Genomic DNA, 21,517 nt, shown 5'->3' on the forward strand with positions numbered 1-21,517 from the left:
GCACGTGGAATTCTTTACATATGCTTTGGAGGCTAAATCTGTAAATCACTGCTTTTTCTTAACTCTGGAAGAAACTTTGTAAGAGCAGGAGGGCATTGAGACTATTATATAGAAAGGCACAGAGGCAAAGAACGTGTGATCTTAAATAGTTTGAGAAGTGAATTCAAAGGTGATGCTATAGTCATATGAACTATGACTATGAACCCCTATGGACTGTCATCACTACTCCTCCTGATAAAGTGTTTCTCTGAAGATGTGGATCTATGAAGACCACAGAACGTTCAAGCTGTATTTCTCCTTTTGCTTTTCCTTTCCAGTGTTTTGATGAGAATGAACTGTTAGAGTGCATCCGGAAGCTTGTGGAAGTGGAAAAGGAGTGGGTACCATACTCAACCACTGCCAGCCTGTATATCCGTCCTACTTTAATTGGAACTGAGGTTTGAAACAATTTTTTTCCTCTTAGCTTTTGTGTATTTAAGTATGAGACCATTATTCATAAAGTTAAATAAGCAGCAACCAGTAAATGATAGCATTACTGTTCAGGGATGATTTGTTTTTGTGTTTTTAATTCTGAGTTAATCACCTGGTGATCTACTTCACAAATTTGTTGACCACACCACCACCTAGTGGACACATTGAATGTAAATTCAGTCAGATCATTGAATGTAAAGTGTTTCAATTAATTTTCTAAGTGATTACAGTATTTTTTTTCTTTCTTTACTGATAGTTATTTGTGACATGATAAGTTTTTAAAATATTTCTATTTTACATCCTTTTCATCTTTTATTTTAAATCCTTTAAAATGTTAATAATTTAGAGAAAAGATGAGGGAAAAGAAATCTAGTGTGTAATTTTCATTATTTCATTTCATACCTCCATCCTGACCTAAGTGAGAGGATTCTAGAAGATTCTACCAGTAAATGAAAATGGCTGTTTCTGAGAGAGACTCTTAGCAGAATTAAAAATCAATTCTTGTGTTGATCTGTTCTCAAACCAGGATGAACCTGACCTTGGCAGAGACTTCATAGTACCTAGGTATTTTTGTATATTCTGTGAGTTGCATATGGGTGCAAATCAAGCATCAGGTATTCACAAAGTGAATTAGAATAGGAAGTTTATTTTAATTAAAATTTTAAGGTTTTTTTGACAGTAGTGAGAGAGAAAGCTGTGATGGTAGAGCATGGGACACAGAAGATAAATAATGTGTAGTTCCCAACCAGGAAAGTCACTTTCCTGCAATAACCATATCCATCAATACCTACCATAGTATTCATTGATTTCACATGTGTTCTAAGACTTCATTAATTTAACATTTGTAAATTAATTGCAGATTTTTAGGTAAAAGGATTTCCACATAGTAAATGTGAAGTATTAATACTGGATTTTTTTCCTATTGTTGTTTTTCAGAAATTCCACCCATCTGACCTTTACTCTGTGTCATATATTGTCACCAGATAGCTTGTTCTGCTATTTTTGGATGAATTTGCACAAAAAAGGGAACCCAAATGCATGATCTTTTGAATGATTGTAGAAGAATCAGGAAAACTATGAAGATCTTTGTTAATTAATGTTTCTCTTCTTAGAGAAACAGAGTAAGGTAGACAGAAATAGGGGAAAGCCTTCTCCCCATCTCGAGAAGACTTATTTGAATGTTCTGTAGTTTCATGATTACGGAACTCCTCCTGCCTCCCAGTTTAGCTTCATGCTGTTTGTGCAGTGGGTTGTGGATTTGGGTGTTTTTGTTTTTGTTTTGTTTTTTGTTGTTGTTGTTTTGTGAAAACCTAAGTCAGGATAGCAAGGATGAGCTTGTGCTGTTTAGATTACTAGTTTTGCTGAGGGGAGAGAAAGCAGTAACTCATTCACTCATTCAGTTGCATATAAAATCTCAAGAGTGACTTTTTTTTTTTTTTAATGAATTGACCCTAAGCAAGGCAAGCAGGATCCAGTCTTAGGATGCTTTTTTTGAACTGTTTCTCTTACTCCTTAAAATTGTGAAAGAAAAATGCTTGTAGTGCTAGGAGCTTGTAACTATTTCTCATATGATTTTTTCCTCTTATTTTAGTGTTTCCCTAGGATTGTAATGCTTCAAATGACTCAGTGGTTTCTGAGAAAGGTTACTACTCATCATGAGCAATTCAGACTGTTAGTTCCCCTTCATGTCGACATACTGACAGCTGGGAAACTGCAACTCCATGGGCCCTTTTGTACTGATCTTTTCTGGGTAGTAGTAATGGCAAAGGCCATACTTTTTCACAGAAAACCTCATAGATGATATTAGATGGCGTAAAAAGAGTCTCTTCGCAAATAGAAATGAAACTTCAGTAATCTCCAGAGTGACAGGTTTCATTCAGTTTCACTGAGATTTTTCAAGTTGGAGCAAAAAGCTAGTGGTTATTAGGGGAAACTATCAACACGTTAACCAGAAATTTCAGTTCAGCAAAGTCTTTCAAGCTCTCTGTGTCTCCTGAAGCTGCATTAGCCCTCCGAGTCTGTCATCTGGCTAGAAAAAAAAAAAATCATTAAGTAGACATGTGGTCTAAAATACAGTTTACATCTCCTTCCCTTCCCACATGAGAAGGAGGCATTGCCCTTTGCCTCTTCTTTGATCTATTTTGCTTAAGCAGTGAATGCCCAAACTGACATGCTGCACTGAGAAACTGCTTATACACAGACAAATTGGAGTGTAATTCTGCTGTTTGTGGCATGTAGCTACCTACGTTTGCATCATCCCAGCAGCTGCACTGAGAAACTGCTTATACACAGACAAATTGGAGTGTAATTCTGCTGTTTGTGGCATGTAGCTACCTACGTTTGCATCATCCCAGCAGCCATTACACAAGATTCCAGCTATTAGCAAATCACATTACGTAGCTGCCTCCATGCAGCCGGTTAGTTTGGTTAACTCATCAGTCTAGATCTTTACCAAGAATTATATAGATAAGCAGAGTCTCTTATCACAGAATTCAGACTTTTGACTAGCGGCAAACTTTTCACCTCCATCTTCACATGGTGATAGTGATGACCTGAAGTAAGAAAAGCTGTCTCTCAAAGAAGAGAAAAAAACAGCAATACGTTCAGGGTTATTTTTTATGCTGTAGTATGTGAACCGTTTTCAATAAGCAAATAATTTCAGACTGACATATGGCCTTGCACAGAGCCACTATCTGATTCTACCAATGCCAGGTCTAATTGGTATTGGCCAATTCTAACTGCTAACAGAGCTGACAGTGGTTCCTCACCATTGCTACTACTAGTGGTGGTCCTTGCACAAGAAAAAAATAAATAAATAAAAGACTTTGCAGACTCCTGGTATAATTAATTCATACAGTTACAATTCATATCCAGCGTGTCCTTGAGCTAACTTCTGAATTCTCTAAAGTTTGAAATTATTTGAGAAGGTTAAAATAATACACAGGTGAATTAACTAGTTGTAAGTGGTGATTGTATGTAAAATTAGAGTTGCTACGTTGCTTGAGGAAATAGGAGGGTATATAAATATTTCCCCTTCTTTGCAGCATTTCGCATTGTCTGTAAAAGCACTCTTCTGCTGCAGTTCCTCTGAAACCAATTTTTCAGAAGCTGATTGTGCAGCATCTGATGTTTGGAGTGAAGTATATCAGTAACTTTTGTTTGTATTCCTATGTTCAGCCTTCTCTTGGAGTGAAGAAGCCAACTAAAGCCCTACTCTATGTCATACTGAGTCCTGTGGGCCCTTACTTTGCAAGTGGAAGTTTTAATCCAATATCCTTATGGGCAGATCCAAAATATGTAAGAGCCTGGAAAGGAGGAACAGGAGACTGCAAACTGGGAGGGTAGGAAAACTTGATTCTGCATTTCTTATGGAACTCACCAAAGAGATTTTTTTTTTGCTTTAGTAAAGTGTCTAATCCAGCATAAGATGTAAAGGTATTACATGTAGCAACTGAGCAAACAGTGTACTGTAACAAAGATTTCAAAGTTGTGCTTTGTGAATGTGTATACAATTCAGATGCCTGTTTCTGTTTGGATAGTACTACCAAGTGAGCTATTTGGAGAGAGATTTCTGCAGTATCTCAAGCCAGAGAACTAGAGCTGGGTGGTTTCTGTATAATACTTTAGCCATTCCCCTTGCAGAAGTTGACACTATCGCTTCTGTGATGCAGCATTCCGTAGAGTGGCCTGCTGCCCACTGGGCAATGCACTGCATTGACTGCTAAACTTTCTTAGCAAACTGTCCTGAGGAACATGAATGTTCCAGGGAAAGCATTAGACAATTACCTACGTGGACTTGACCATAATCTGTATTCTGTTGAATCAGGCAGAAGCCCTGGTTAGACAGAAAAACAATTGTTCATGTCCAAGTACTTGAGATGTTGTCAGAATGAAGCTGCTTAGGATTTGATTGGAACAAGCAGCTTTGGTATGGCTAAGCAAGTGACTAGATTATACATACCTGGTCTATGGTTTAAACAAAGCTTACTGCTTCTACCTAAGAGTTTCTTTTGTAGGCATGAAGTTAGCAGTCAAGTGCTGTTCAACCAAGCTAGTAGAATAATAAAATGGCAAAAAAAACCACGCCTTTTCTTCACTGAGTCTGATATTTTGAGACTTCTACTCTCTACTTGTGGGATTTGTTTGGTTTTACAAATACAATAATTGTTTCCTATGCATGCTTCATATTTAAGCTGTGAAGAAAGGAATACTTCAGAGTTGCTACAAACTTTATTTGAAATTGTGGCCTGGAAGTGAGAGCTTAATTTTGGTGTGGTCAGCAATGGAACTGCTGACTTGGAATTTTGATGGTTGTTGAACATCAGGATTGAAGGACTTTTTCCCCCTAGAGAGGCTACAGAGTAAACACATTATTTAGTTGGGTTCACCCTTTAGGCAGCATTTTAGGGAAACAGTTGCTACTCAAGGATATGGAGTTCATTGAGGTCCATCTGCAACGGGAGAGCTACTAGTTCTGCAAATGTCATTTACTAGAAAAGAAATCACTGGTGATTTTGTATTCCAAGAAGTTTATCTACCTATCTGTTCATCTGACCTATATAATATGAGGTAGATAGTTTTGTTCTGCTTTTCTAAAGCCATGGGATAGATGGGAATTGATGCACTCTCTCCAGGATTCCAACTGCTAAATATACTTAAAAACAAAAACTTTCCTAAAGTGTTCAGTTGCAATAAAAAGAACATCCAAAAAAATGGGACAGAAGATATTTTTAATCCACCATTTGGGTGGATATGGTTGAGCTGTTAATGCTGTTCAGACTGTCAAAATTTCAGGCTAGTAGATACAAAACGATCTAGTAAAATTCTAGTAAAATAAAATGAGAATATCTCAGGGACAAGCAGTGACTGTGCAGACTGCTTGCTCATAAGCCAGAGATGCTTTTGTGCACTGAATCTTACGCAGAAATGAGAAAATGAAAATGTGTTGTGGAAAGAAAATATCCAGCCAGATACTCATACCTGTTTGGTTTTTGCTTTTGTTTCTGCAAGGAATTATGGTTCTTCTATTTATGCCCAGCGAGAAGCCTTGGAATTAGGTTGCCAACAGGTTCTGTGGCTCTATGGAGAAGATCATCAAATAACTGAAGTTGGAACAATGAATCTGTTTCTCTACTGGATAAATGAAGATGGAGGTATAGTAACACAAAACATGAAGACTCTAACAGAGTGGATAGTTGGGACAGGTCCAGTTTAGACCTAGGAATGCTGGTGGATGACAGATTGACCATGAGCCAGCAATGTGCCCTTGTGGCCAAGAAAGCCAATGGTATCCTGGGGTGCATTAGGAAGAGTGTTGCCAGCAGGTGAAGGGAGGTGATCGTGCCCCTCTCCTCAGCCCTGGTGAGGTCTCATCTCGAGTCCTGTGTCCGGTTCTGGGCTCCCCAGGACAAGAGAGACATGGAACTACTGGAGAGAGTCCAGCCTAGGGCTATGAAGATGATCAGAGGGCTGGAGCATCTGCCCTATAAGGAACGGCTGCGAGAGCCTGGCCTCTTCAGCCTGGGGAAGAGAAGACTGAGGGGGGGATCTTATCAATGTGTACAAGTACTTGAAGGGAGGGTGTCAAGGGGACAGGGACAAACTCTTTTCAGTTGCCCCGTGTGACAGGACAAGAGGCAATGGGCAGAAATTGAAGCACAGGAAGTTCTGCCTGACTGTGAGGGGGAATTTCTTCCCTGTGAGAGTGACGGAGCAATAGAGCAGGTTGCCCAAAGAGGTTGTGGAGTCTCCTTCTCTGGAGATCTTCAAGGCCCACCTGGACGCAACCCTGTCTAACATGCTCTAGGTGACCCTGCTGAGTGGGGAGGTTGGACTAGATGATCTCCAGAGGTCCCTTCCAACCTTACTGATTCTATGATTCTGTGACAACAAAGCAGGTGTTCGTGTTTTATGAATGAGGCCTCTAGAAGCTACGTTGTGGTCCAAAGAATGACAACTAGCATTGCTTTTACTTTTCATGTTAGTAGGATATAATCCACAGGTACTTCTGCTCATAATCCACAAAATGATTATTAGGGTGCAGATCATAAACTTCAATTAAAGATAGTTATTTAACGAAGGGAAAGCCTCTTCACATCTGAAAACTAGTAGGTGACTATTTGTCATGCCATTCTAGAAGAGGAGACCCTGGAGCAGCTGTGTGCACTGCCTGCCCATAACGTGCTAATCTGCAGGGCCAGTCCACATGCTTACATGGATAGGGTCTGGCAATGTAAGGGTTCACACTGTATGTTTGCTGTCAACTCTGGCAGCACCTTTGGTCTGGAGGGAAGCATTGGGTCAGAACAGTACAGAGGTACTAAAGACACCTTATGGCTGTGTAACTTCACGCTCTGTGGCTTTGAGCATGGGTGGTTCCCATCATCACTTTCCTACAGGCCATATGTTCCTGAAATGTGACCAAAAGTATTTCAGCATCCAACTGATGAAGCAGTCAGCTCTTCCTTTGAAGGATTTGAAGTCCTGTCCAATGGAGGGAGAGGAGAACACATCAGTCAGCCTTCCATATCACTTATGGTGACATGATGCTTTGAAGATACACTATCATTTTTAAAGCTACTTTTTGCTCCTTGGACCTGCAGTCATCTATGATCATATATATGTTGCGTGGAAAACAATCTAGTTAATGAGCAGCCAGCTAGTTAAGCTTCTCAGAAACACCCTAGGGACCTGCAAATACACAATAATTAAGAAGTGATAGCTGCATTTAAGTAATGATTCAGAAAAGTACATGGGTTTGCGTCCTTACAGAATTGAGCCAATGTATATGGAAGTGAATGGAAGGATGTTCCTTGACTTTCATGAGTGCTGGCCCACACACAGCACTCTGTAAAAATTAAGTGTTGTTGACTTGTGTATGGCAGAGAATGCAGAGTTCAGACTGATGATTTAATCATAGTGCCATAGGTAGGCTTGAAAATTGGCATTTTTCTTACAGTGCTTAGCTGCAGTACAGTGGCAGCATTCTGTGGGAACAGCAGTGTGCTTTGGATGTGTTTATATTCAGGGCACAGTAATGGGAGTCCAGATACTTGATTCCTGTTTTCAGTTTCATTTCTTGTTCTTGTATGAAATCTTTACTGCTTCTGCAAAATCAGCGATGATAATTCTTCAGTGTGGAATGAGTCTTTGAAGTTCCATGAATGAAACTATAAATATGAAAAATGTTATTGTTGTTGCAGCAGCAATGGATTTGTCAGTGTAGCTAGATGGACAAATTTACTCCTTCTGTAACTTTACTAGAGAGACATGAAAATAGATTTTGGTTCCTTCTGCCCAGGGAAAGGACACTGAAGGGGGGACATAATTGGAATTCAGTGTTCTCATTGTACTTAAACCAGGAATATACTGGAATTGTCCAGCTGCAGCACCATACTGTTCCAAAGATCTGCCAATCACTGTGTTACCAGTGCGCTATTGAATAGTACTATTGTGAGGTGGCGGTAGCAAACAACTTGTAATTCATGCCACCCAAGCTACTGTATACTGATAGACCTGCCGTTTCACACGACATAGTCATTAGCATCACTGGAGCGCTCTGTTATCTCCCAGTGTATTGGTTAATGCTCAGTTTGTGGTCACTTTGGTTAAGAATTGCTCTTGTTACCAAGAAGGTTAAACATGTGCCATCACATACGTGCCTATGGCCTTACAGTAGGATTTAGAATGTGCTTGCCATTATATTCTGCCATTTCACAAAGGATATTTAGGCTATGCTTTTGTTTTGTTTTGTTAGGGAAATACAGTAGCTGAGAGTGATCTAACATAGAAATAGTGAGGCATAAATTGCAGATCATAATAAAAAGGAAAATGCCCTTCTTTGTGTGTTCAGAGGTCGCTGCAGAGCGCTATGTGAACATGCTCTACTTGGTTTATAACAAACCAGAGACACAACTCAGTGAAGTCTAGACTAACGGACATCCATGCTTCCAGTGACAAAAAATTTCTCCTAAAAGCCTATATATCATAAGCATCATGACTAAACATGTCATGTTTTTGTCTTGGACAGCAGAAGAAACCTGGAAATATACCTTGTTTCTAACGTTGAGGAGGGAGTTAAGGAGGAAACTACTCATTCTGTGGTAAACTGATATGACATGCTATATGCTAGGCTTTTATCCCTGCTGCTGCTCGTGCTGAGAATTATGATATGGCCAAATCTGGATCACTGCTGTTGCATAAGTAAAGGAGGGTGGTATTTCATTCATGAAATGCTATTTTCAAAAGTGCAAATCTGGAGAGTGACAAATGGTAGGAGTGGTTTATGTTCACAAAGTGAAAATTTTTATCACCCTGAAGTCCCTTCCACCTGCCTCTTTAGAGTACGTAACAATCCCAAGAGGCTGTTAACATTGAAACCCTTGTTTCCTTTAATAATATCTGTTCTTGTGCATAGAATATAGACTTGACTTTGTGGAAAGCCTTAAAATTTAAACATATGGCCAACTTGAAAGTTGTTGACTATGAAATCTGTGTGTATTTTCCAAAAATTCAGTGTCTTGAGAGTGATTTGGAACCATCTGGGCTCTGTTTCTTGCTTTACTCTTAAGGCATTTTGAATACCCCACAGGCATTAGTTAATATTTGCATGCTGTTATTAAAATGGGAATTAATAGTGCCAATTTCCAAACAGCTTACATAAGGTTAAATACTTGAAAAACTTCTTTCAGGTAAATGTCAGGCAAGTAGGCAAAATGTTCTGGAGACGAAGGATCATTTGTGGTGTGGGAGTATGTTGTACAGGTAGACTACAAGTAAAATACTGATTGCACCTTATGTTGTAACAGAAACTGGTAGCAAGAGCATGGAAGGGGAGCAGCAGATGAATGAAGTGACAAAAGAAGGAAGGGAGGGAAAACTAATTGAACAAAGTAAATTGGAAAAAAAGGCAAAGACTGAGAGTGATTGCATGAGGAAAAGGTAAGAAGAAAAGTCTGAGGGAAGAAATGAGGAGAAAGAGATAAAAAGGAGCATAACAAACTGGGAGAGGAAGTCAGATATAATGGTGAAATTAGGGTTTCCTGGGTTCTCCTTGATCCTGAAATTTATTTATGTCTGTTACCATTTTTGTAAAATATATTTTGGTGAATTTTTCAGCATTGTTATAATCTGACAAGTGCTGAAGGCATCCCATCAGTGAAATGTTATCTGTTGTGTGTTCATAAATAGAGGTGTACAAAAACAGAGGCTTAGTAAAATGCAAAACCTCATTCGAACAATTCCTTAAAAGTCTCTCAGAGAGTCTGATTGTTAGGACATGCCTGTACAGTACCTGGTGCAATTGGCATTGGATTGAAGGTGCCTTAATAAATAATAACAGTAATCAAGTGAAGAGAATCCCTGAAATTTTCTTTCAAATGTTTTTTCCTCCTCTTTGCTACTATAAAAGCTAGGGCTCTTAGCCTATCAAAGTAGTTCAGAAGGCAATTGGAATCTGTGAGCTCACAGTCTGCTTTCCTGGAGATGGACACACTGATGTCGTATGGAGCCAGGTTTGGCATCAGTTCACAAAGGGAATGAGCTTGCTGGCATGCTGTGTTGTATAGCATTATCATCTCTGCTGGGTACCAAGGGGAGCAGATGTTCTTTAGGTGGCCCCAGGCTGGTAAGCATCATATGTACATTTGACAAAATTCTGCAACAGCAGGCTGTTTAAAACATTTTGAGACTCCTATGTTCTGTCTACTCAATGCTGTTTGGCATCCGGTCTGGCCTGGCACCTTTTCAAAGTATCCCAAAGCAGTTAATACATGTTGTTGAGCTTAAACAGGTCCAGGCCGATATTTGTGGCAAAATCACCAGAGAAAATAGTATCCAGTACATTGTCACAAACTGTGGTATTAAAGCCCACATTATTTCAAGTTTTCTGTTAAAAGAAGGAGAGTACCCATATATGACTGAGTCTAAGCGGTCCAAAGTTAGCAAATGCAGAACACCAGGTTTTCAGTGTTCAGAATCAGGTGGGACCTGAGACTCATGAAAGTTTTTAAGTCCTCTTCTTCTGATAGTTGTGCCAGAACTAAGACCAGACAGGCTTCACAATTGGGAATGAAGAGCTTCGTGTTTGATGCTAGACAGACTCCAAAAAAGAAAAGCTGTTGTTCTGACTGTATGAGAAAGAAGTAGATTGCTGTGCTTAGAAATCTATGATAGGTTCAGGAATAGCCACTTCTGGTTAGTCAACCCTAAGCAGAATAGATATAGGCTGTTTCAGATGTTTCTGCTGTAGGAGATGTAATGAATAGTTTCCATTCATTATCCTCATTTTCCTCCATGTAACTGCAGCTCTGAAAGTCCTCTCTTGCTGAGCTGGAGAGAGCCCATGCTGTCATTAGAATGGGGCTGTGTATGTGCTGGCCGGCAGGCAGTGTTTGTGCACTGATTATCTAGTTGACTGTTGTCATGGAGTGTTCAGCAGCTAAGTTCAGCCTGCTCTCTCTCCATGCAAGGGTAAATAGCATTTTTCTGTCTTCTATCCAGCTGCCAATTTTCACAAGACTTACAGAAACTTTCTTGAGACAACTTACTCCGTTGGGACTGTGGGTTCAGTGATCATTTGCAGGGAGGAATAAGGGGAACAGAATGACAGCATGAACATATGTATCTTGTTCTTTTATGTCACCTAGTTAAAAACAAATCAAAAACCACGATGGTTTATGGATTTAATGAGCAGGATAATATCTTTTTAAGATCAACAAAGATAATAGATTCTTACTGGAAAGAGAAAAGAGCAAAAAAATGTGAAGAAAATGACTGAAAGACTCGCTGACTTTGGATGCCTTTACCTCAGTGAAAATCTGGAACTGGCTTAAAGAGCCTGGTTGTCAGAAAGAGTAAATGTTAAATTTTCTCTGATAATGGAAACGACTGTGTGTGCTATGCAATGCATGCTTTAAGGTGGTTTAAGATGAAGACATCTAACCTCAGAGTTGCTGATTTATTGAAAAGGTCAGATAGAAGAAGAAAGACTTTTTTCTTATAACTTTCTTCTGTGTTGTGATTTAATCATTTACCAAGTATGAATTACCATTTGTCTACTGTTCCATTAGTTATGTTAGATAAACACTTACCTAGTATTATTTTTTTAAAAAACAATCAAACAAACACTGGCTGACAAAATCAATCTTATCATTAGATAGACTATTTGAATTGTGGGTGATTTTGGAGTTTTATTAAGGCTGTTGTTTTGGAGCAAGGAGAAAATGAGAGAAAAAAGCTTGTCTAGAATAAGGCAAATGATCATGAAGCAGGTATCCTTTTCAAGGTGCCCATTTGGCAAAGTTTTCACATCTGTTTTGCTTGTTTACAGTAAATGAGCCTCAAAATTCCTGGCAAACGTTTCATATTAATGCTAGGAGGTAGGTATACTACTCTATATATCTAAGTTAGTAAAGCACTTCAGACAAATTCTTTTTCTGTCCTGACATTGTAAGGGATAGCTTTCCTTTATGGCTCTCCATTATGAATTTGAAGATTGAGCCATTTAGTAGTTCCCTGTAGTTACACAGTGAATTCGTAATATAATTGGGAATAAGACCTAGTATTAGGTTTGAAACATGTGTTTATTAATGTATTAAATCTATTTCTTCCTCATCCATTCAGGTGTACTCAGAATGTTCCAAACACTCGAAATCTTAATGGAATTGAATATGTGCAATTTGCAGAACTCTAACAAGTGTTGCATCTCATAGTAGGGAACATTTCTGATACCATTTAACTCCTTTTTGATTTTCATGTTAGTTAACAACAACAACAAAAATCTTAGGTTTTTATTCATCTTGCATTTGACAGAAGATGAACTGGCAACCCCACCTTTAGATGGCATCATACTTCCAGGAGTGACAAGACAAAGCATTTTGGATCTGGCATGCAGCTGGGTGAGTGTTTTGACCTTGGTAACAACAGTTGTATTATAAGCATTTATGAAAGTAAGTCATCCCTGGTGTACAATAGCTTGAAGTTCAACTGATCTGGAAAAAAATCTCTTCAACTAAATGAGAACTAAGGGAGCATGTTAATTCATAGATACTCAGCAATGTCATCAAAAATACATACCTGTCACCCAGAACAATACCAAGCTTGTTTATGTAGATCTGTACAGTATTTAATATGAAAATTCTCATCAAATTAGTATTGTTAAATTCTATTTTCCACTGGTACCAACAACACAAAGTAAGGAAACAAACATTTACCATGCATGACCACAACTATACTTTAGTCATAATTTCCCTATTTCTCCACTCAGTTCTCATGGTTCCATCCTTATTTCGTAACAACTAGCGTGTAGCCTAAAATCCAGTCAGAGTTTTAGTCTTCTGTCTGCATGCAGATTCCAGTTCTGTAATGTATCCATAGAAGCACTTACTTGGACCCTTGAAAGGACTACCTCGTATCTTGAAATGTGGGGAATTGTTCACTCTGCCTGTACAGCATTCAAAGGTTTGATTGCAGCTTGGATAAGAATACCACACTGCCAAAAGTACACCTAGCCCAGGATCCTGTCTCCTGCTTCTGGCCAGGCTGATGCTTAGGGAGGAGTAAGGCAAGCTTGTGTGATCTTTTCCCCAGTATTCATTCAGCTTCCAGCCACCTATAGCTGAAAGACATCCTGAAGTAGAATTCACAATTACATCACTTGAATCCAACTGGTAGTAAAAAGAGCTATACATGAGCCTCAGTGGAGTACACACGACGTCATATCTGCTTTAGAGGAAAGACAGATATTCCCAAATGCTAGGGTTTCTTAGCAGGATAACAGATATCAGACTCTCACCTCTCTATTCTTCCTCTTGAATAAATTTTTCTACTCTTACAAAGGTTATTCTGTTTTTCCTGACCTCCATCACCTTATTTATCTGAAACCCTTGCTTGCTCAGCGTTTCTGCGTGTCCAGAACCAACCATATTCTCTGCTCTCTTGAGAACCTCTGATCCATATTAAAAAGCTGGTTTATAATACAAGGGCTAAGTTTTAGTTTGGCTTGATAGGACAGTGAAATCCACATAAATTTGTGTAATGAAAATGTAAAAATTAGATGTTTATATTTGTTCTTGAAACATCTCCCCTCAGTCAGCTGCTATGCATTCACCATATAGAGAAGGTAAAATCCCCTTTGTTATGACTGTGTTCAGTGTGGATTGCTTTACTCACACTTGAAGTACAGTTAACTTTTGTATTTAACAGTTGTGTGCAGGCTGGAGTGAGAGATCTCGGGAGGGATTAAAGAAACGTACAGGACCTGATTGACATTGCATGTGTAATTAAGAGAATATGTTTTGCCTAGGAGTTGCCAGAGAATTGAATGTAAAGAGCTCTCGTACAAAATGGAATCATTTTTGTACAAACTTCAGTATGCTAGTGCAGTAGTCAGACTCTGTGTCACATAATAAATTCTACTGTGTTATTCTGTAATACATATTGAGGTTCACTACCAAAATGGAGAAAAGAATGCCACATAATCAGTAATCAGCATTATATCTGACAAATCCTTGGTTTTCCTTGAAGGTCAATCTTTTGATTAGGGTTTATTTTGCATGATACTGTGAGGTTTGAAAAGATTATAGCCCAAATTTGGCTGTTTGCAGCTGGACTAATTAAAAATACTATATAGTTCTATTAAAGATGTTTAAACTATGTTTAAACAGTTTTTATATTCTTTTATATTGTAAGAATATTGTATATTCTTACAGTTTTTATATTTGATTCTTTCTGGGTAGGGGGAATTTAAAGTATCTGAGCGATACATTACCATGAGTGACCTGACAGCTGCTTTGGAAGAGAACAGAGTGAAGGAGATGTTTGGTGCTGGAACAGCTTGTGTCGTATGTCCCATCTCTAAGATATTATATAAGGGCAAGGTAGGAAAATGTTTCTTACTCTTCTTTTCAGAATATTCTTAAAGTTAATTGTAACTGGAGAAAAAAGAACATGTGAGCTAGAAAAGGAATCCCTGCGCTTCGAGGGTCATTATGCTGCTTGAGGGTCCTGGAGGGGTGAACAGTGTCAGTATGTTGTCTGCTAAGTGAGTTACCAGTATGTTGTTGGAAGAAAAATTTGCCTCATCTTTCGTATTTCGTTAAAACTTACAAAATCACAATTCCTGAAAGCAAAAATACTAGCTCCCTGTCTTTTTTAAGGGAGAAAAAAGAAGGGGGGGGGGCCTGGAGAATGTATTTATTTTATTGATTTTTTTTCAAAAATATAAGTCTTATGAGATAGATGAGGAGAGATTTCTTAGTCACTGCATTCTTTCCTCTAGTTTATCTCTTCTTCTTGACCACTCATTGCAGGGAAGCCAGCTCTGATCGAAGAGCTGTTTCAGAAGGCTGCATAGCAGCTTCCACCTGCTTTACACCATCTGGAAGATTTCTTCTGCACAGGTGGAATTCCACAGGGCATTTCTTCAGCCCATTAAGCCAACTTACTAAACACAAAGTTAATTCAAAAGGCTGGGGAATTACAACTGGATATCTAAATGTGCATTAAATAGGACAAGCATAGTAAATGCATGGACTTCTTGAATACTTCTTGAATTAATTAGATTGAATAAATGTATTGATGGTATCATGTACAAGGATAATATGAGAGAAATTAAGGTGCTGAGTATTGATAAATACAATAAATGTACTTTCTGTATTTCTACACAATATACTCTGAGATGGAATATTGTATGCTACTGGTATGCTCTTGCCTCTACTATTTACTCTCTGTTTCAGACAAATCTTTTGGAAGGCTTAGATTGGCATTTCTTTAAAAACAGCATAACAATACAACTAATTTAACTTTCTACTCACTTAGCATGAACTTCTGTGAAAAAATGTTACAACAATCCTTGCCTGCATGTAAGGAGGGCTAGAAGGCTTGATTGATATTTATTAGATATTTATTAAAATGCTTGGTGATGCTAAGGTATTTGTACATACATAAAACTATTATTTCATGGTATGTTATCCTCTCCCTCCTCTCTCTGAATTCAATGTTAGCATTTACATATTCCAACTATGGAGAATGGACCTCAGTTAGCAACCCGTTTCCTGAATAAGCTGAGTGATATCCAGGTAAGATGTTTCCTCTTCTTTAACAAGATAAAATAATTTGAAAAGAGTAATAAAACACTGAAAAAAAATTTCAGTAACAGTGCTCTAGACATAGTAATATTGGCATTTGTGTTCGATGTGGTTATTTTAATTTATCAATGCTTTTTTATCACAAGGAAGTATGATACAGAGGGAGGGTGATGCATTTTTTCCCCTGTTTATCTTGCAACCTGAATGAGAGTTGAAGATATTACTATTACCAGTCAAATTCAGTACAGTTATTACAAGTTCCTTTTTAAGGAGAAAAGAATAGATGAAGCCTCTTAAAAACCAAAATCACAGATGAATATAGCTAACCAATAAACAGATGTGTAGAGTAGTAGGCACAGACTGGGAACAGCCAACTAACCACTATTTCTGATTCTCAGCACCTTTCCAATTGCATGGTTAGTTCTTGTTCTTGATACAGTTCCTTCCTCTGAGGTTTGCTAAATGTTAAAGTCTATTTGGAATATATGCTTGACCTCTGTATCTGGGCTTAGGATCAGTACCATTTCAGTTACCATCAATGGGCAGAACATGATGGCCCTCCTTATTTTAGTTGCTTTTTTTTCTCTGCCTTTTTTTAAGGGTAGTTAATGGTGTGAGGGATTTGGGGATAGGACCCAAATATTGACAAATTACAAGCCCCTTTATTTAGGATTTGATAGTAGTAGCTGTTTGGCAGTTTCATCATGATTTCTTCAAGTCTGTTAGTTAGTGCCCTACATTCGTAGCTTTTGACTGAAGGAGCTTACTAGATTTGGTGCTAAAAATTTTATCTTCCTGCTGGTAAGCCCATATGAAACTTCTTGAAATGTTGTGAGGTGACCTGCAGCAGTGGCAACTGTATGAATCCCTTAAAGCAATCAGAACTTTTTAAGAAAGAGTCTTTAAAATGTATTTTTTTCTATTCTGCAGACCCTTCACTAGTCTATAATAAGAATCTGACACAGAGTTCTTGAACTGAGACCCCAATTAAAAATCACTCATGAATTGTGGTCTATTACCTTTTATTGATCCCATAATGAGCAAGCTGATTTCTGTAATGTGAGATTGCATTATTATTTGTTCAGTGGGTTCTGCTGTAGTGTAGTCCTAATGAAAACGCAATGAATAGCAATGGATTCATTCTTCATTGCTTAATTCAAATAGGATACACTAGTCTTGGACAAGGGGAAGTCAGGCATTTCAGTGGTCCTTCTGGATTCTTACTTCTCTGCGTATTTCCAGCTTTCACAACCACTGGCCTTCAGCACATCCACTTCTTTAGGATTTTTAACTCAAAGAATCCACTAAGGCCAATTGGCTGTTCTTCAGCAGGAGGATGCCATGAGATAACTGTCTCTTGTTCCTTAGAATAATGTTGGCCATTACTGGCTACAACACAAGGAGGAAAGAAGTTCTGGTATTCTGTTACCTTTGTGTTGGTGGCTGGCCCAACTTCCATGGGGACAAAGTGGGACATCCCTCGTGCCACATTTCTCTGGTTTCAGCTGTGCCAACTGTAGTAGTTCAGGATCTGGGCCCTCTCTTCAAATAGCAAGATTGACAGCTGGGAAGAAGTGTAGACATCTTAAATATTTTGTTTATTTGTTGAGATGAGGTAGTGGTTTTATCTTCTCTGTTCCCAAATCATTTACCTGTAATATCTACATCCTCTTGCCTTTTTGGGAATACATAATTGCCTTTCTACGTCATGTACAGCAGTTTCATTTCATTTTTTTCATCCCAAATGGCTGATACGTATATCTTGAATCGCTGCATGGATCACTTTATTTTTCTTGTTATAATATGACCAGTTTTGTTTCAGGGACAGTCTATACTGATATTTTGCAAATACATTTTTCATTGCGATACATATTAATGATTATAACGCACATTTCAGAAGATCTTACCAGTTTTCTTTTTTCTTTTTTTTTTTTTAATCCCTGTCTAACATGCTCTAGGTGACTCTGCTGAGCAGGGAGGTTGGACTAGATGATCTCCAGAGGTCCCTTCCAACCTTACTGATTCTATGATTCTATTCTATGATTCTTTCTATGATTCTTTGCTCTTTTTTAAATCTGTCTTGTTAATGTGTCAGGGATCTGTATTTAATGTCTAAAAGCACTCATGTAACCCCTGTATTACTTTCTGATGCCAAGATGATGCTTTATGTGTTAGGACCTTCAGCAATTTATGGTCAGTTTCTGTCTCAACTGATGACTTTTTCCAGTTGCAGTCATGAAACAGTGCTGCATCAGAAAGAGTTGAGGCCAGTTCCTAGTTCCTTCTTGTAGAACATTGTCTGGGAGGATATTGTGAAACAAACTTTAGTGGTTCATTTCACAAGTTGAGCACCTTCTCTAGAAGAATGGCTTATTAATTCCAGTAGCTCTGTTTCAGATGACAACACTGGAATATGGGTATTTATCCCTTAGCCAATAGATAATGAATGGGCTGTCAAGACAAGATCATTTAGCCTGCTCCCCCTAAAACAAAGCAGCTAAGGATTATTTTCCTTGGCTCTCTTTGCCTTACAATTGTGCATACAGAATTGAATGTACTTAGCATGTACTTATTAGTTGCACTCCAATAATAAATTCAGCACTCCTGGAAAGTGCTGGACTACTATGTGTATATTCACTTTTTGGAGTTTCTTCCTTCTTTAATAAAGCCAAGAAAGCTTGAAGTCTTCATCATTAGGAACATAGTTTTCAAAGAGAATGATGGCTAGTTCCCCTTTAAGAGTCAATCAATGGCTATGGGATGTGTTTCTCTACTTTCCTATTTGTGACTGTAGATTGTCATACAGAAAACAATGCAGTAACATACACGATGGAGTATATAGTATCATGAAATGTCAAGGGAGTTTTCAGGAACTTTCAGGAAGAAAAAAAGATCTCTTTGCAGTATCATTGGAATACTGTCATATTGTTTGGATTATCTGAGACTATTAAGCCAAAATGTGTGCCTGTTCTTAAGAATAAAATGTTTTGTAAATTATAGCCAGCTGCAGCTTTGATCTCTCTACTGTGACGTTGCCTGAATTAAGGCATTTTGTGTTCAGTAATGGACATACTTGATATATTAAATCTACCTTTGTATTTGATATCCATTTCATTTTCAATAATGGACATTCATAAGACAGTAATAATTTTCAGTATCCACCCTTTGTCCTTCATTTGAACCTGTGGCTGAGAGATGCAAGGCTCCATATCCAGTAACATTATACTGATTCCCTTGTGTACAACACATACTTGTTTAACATTTTCGGATTATCTTGATTATTGTGTTTCCAAGTCTGTTTTCCCACTGCTCATTGTTTTTTGCAAGTTTTCTGTGTTCAACAGGATTTCTCTAGATTTGAGCAGCTGTTCAGAAGGAATTAGAGCTAGAGTGACAAATTAGAAACTCTTGGGCAGAACTGATTCCATTTCTCATGGCAGTTGAGAAAGACGGTAGTAATACTGCAGTATAGATTTCCCTTCCTATCACTGATTGGAAATCATGATTATTAAAGGCTGATAAAAGATTTTTGATGAAATAATTTGTTGTATACGGTAATGGTGTTCTTAGGAATGAATTAGTCATAGAACACTATCTTCTATGACTGCTTGAGTTAGAAGACTTAGAGATGACATTCTTTTCTCTGGAAATACACTCATTAAAATATGAATCAGATAATTTCATAGTTTTACATTCTGTAAGTTGAGAATAAACAAGCTTTTGCTGTACCCTTTAAAGTGTAGGTCAGAATACACCTTGGAAGGTATGGATAAAAGGTAAAATATACTGTGAGAGTATAAAATACATTTAAACAGAGCAGTCAAGACAAGGAGCGCTAAACAGATATTTAGTCGGAAGCCCTACCTTTCTCAAAGTCACACAGTCTAAATGGGCTGGCCAGTGTAAAACAGCAGGGGAAGAAAAGGATATGTTAAATTTTACAAAGCAGAACCTGTAGGATAAAAAAAAAAAAAAAAAAAAAAAAAAAAGACTAGCCTAAGGAGGCCACAAAATCTATGACAAAGACAAAAGGAAACAGAATCTGCTTTTATTTCCAAAATGAAAATCTTGATTGTAGTATAACGTCTATCTTCATTCCCCAATTAATTCTACAAGTAATTCAAACAGTAGTCAAATGGCAACTCAGACCAGCCTTTGAGATTTCTGAAATTTTGGATTGTTATGTTAGTTTTCAGTTCTGCATTTTGTGTTTCCTGTGCTAACTGAGTTTTAAGTGCTTTGTTTTTAAACACGATGAAAAGCACAGGCCAACTGAACTTCATTCCTTTGTGATTCCAGAAATGTGTTTTTCTGACTCATCCTAATTTGGATTTGTTGTGCTTTTCCTGCTTTTTTGTACCTTTATCACTTTCTCTGCTGATGCAGAATCTGGATAAGAAGAGCTTCCTTTTATCCTCTCTAGAGAGATCATTATCAACTGATCTTTTCAGCCTACAGGAGATCTCTAAAAACAGTTCTTTATTCATTGCTGAAGAATTTTTTCAAGTTCCCTGAACATGGTACTATGAGGGGAAGGGCCCCCAACTTACATCTGCTGCTCTTCTCTGTCCACCTGTACTTCACTTACATACTTGAGCCATATGTGTGTGTTTTGGGGCTCTCAGGAGCATTATTTACAGGGCTGGTGACAAAGAGCTTTAGAACACAGGGTCAGTTTAAGAGCCAAAGATGCTATCTTGGGACTGTATCCTCCCGTGGAAGGGATAGAGCTCCTTGTGGTAGGTCTTTTCCATTCTAAATGGTAATACTGTTGGATTGTGTATGGAAAGAAGACCTCTTTTATTTGGATTACAGTTTTCTCTATTTGTACTCTGTGGTATTTGTGATTGGTTTTATTTCACTTATTAGCTTCATTCAATCAGAATGTTGTAATGAAAGACCACCTTGAAAAATAAACAAATATGTGTGTTTATTGGAGCTTGAGCAGGGGCATACTTAGAAATTAATTAGTGAATTGAGCACAAGGAATAACCATATTGAATTGATGGAAAGCTCCAGCAAAGCAGGACTAATTTATATCATCTCCAGGGAGAATCAGTATCACCCCTTCCCAGTGTACTCATCGAAGACGGATAAAACTTCTTGCTGTCTTTAAACTTTGCTACAAAACAAAACATAAATAAAGGCATAAAAAAATAATGTAAGCTATTATCAAAGTGGGGATGTGAATCTTACTGAGGACAGACTTAAGAAGTTATCGTAATTATTTGTGCACCTTTACTTTTAACTTTTAGTCTTAAAGTCCATTTTTGCTTTGTTTCAGTATGGAAGAGAGGACAGCAGTTGGGCAGTGCTGGTGTCATGAAGGTGGAAGAATTCAGACCCTCCAGAGAGAACGAACATGAATAATGACAACTTCTGTAGTGCCTGTGCGTAGCGTAGTTTCTGTATCACTTTGCTCCCCTGAGTGATTGTTTCCACAGTCCAGGGAATGTGAACACAATCATTTTTTATTTCTACTGTAATCCTGTTAGTAGAAGCCTAGCTTCTTGGTAGAGGTGCTAGATATTAGCAATAGGACTTGTAATGGTTCTCTTAGTGCCTCCTTTTGTCTTATGTACAGACCAAAAACTTGTAAAATGCTCTTCAACTACTCTTCAGTTTGTTTGTTTGTTTGTTTAAACTGCCTCCTCAGCAGAACAGGTTGCCATGTAACACAAAGGCATTGCCTATTTATTGGGCCTAGGGTTCAATTGACATTATTTTGCCTGTTACTCTGTGCCCAGGAAAAAATTAAGTTGAGCCACACACTCTTTCGCTTTATACTCTGCTGTGTGGGAGATTCCTGAGTTTGCAGAGCCTTCCAGATCCCCTCCTTCATATTCTGTCAACTAACAGCTCTGTCCTTTAGTCCAAAATGCTCTGAATGGATCAAGCCTGATTACGTATTCTGTTGGCCTACTGCTTTTCCCTCTATGGAGATGAGCAGTGGATGCTTG

At 38.1% G+C, this 21,517-nt stretch overlaps 1 protein-coding gene across 1 annotated transcript in view; it reads left to right on the forward strand.

Annotated features, from left to right (window-relative positions):
- The window catches only part of BCAT1 (branched chain amino acid transaminase 1), a 46,192-nt gene extending 25,042 nt beyond the window's left edge, over positions 1–21,150 (forward strand). Inside the window, exons 4-10 of the mRNA XM_062570580.1 lie at positions 318–437; positions 3,649–3,812; positions 5,482–5,624; positions 12,283–12,368; positions 14,208–14,348; positions 15,474–15,548; positions 20,842–21,150. Coding sequence (XP_062426564.1) covers positions 318–437; positions 3,649–3,812; positions 5,482–5,624; positions 12,283–12,368; positions 14,208–14,348; positions 15,474–15,548; positions 20,842–20,883 — 771 coding nt within the window. The 3' untranslated portion in view covers positions 20,884–21,150. The remainder of the gene's footprint in view (positions 1–317; positions 438–3,648; positions 3,813–5,481; positions 5,625–12,282; positions 12,369–14,207; positions 14,349–15,473; positions 15,549–20,841) is intronic.
- Positions 21,151–21,517: the final 367 nt, after the last annotated feature.

This window comes from Rhea pennata, chromosome 1, assembly GCF_028389875.1.
Source record: "Rhea pennata isolate bPtePen1 chromosome 1, bPtePen1.pri, whole genome shotgun sequence".
Taxonomy (NCBI): Eukaryota; Metazoa; Chordata; class Aves; order Rheiformes; family Rheidae; genus Rhea; species Rhea pennata.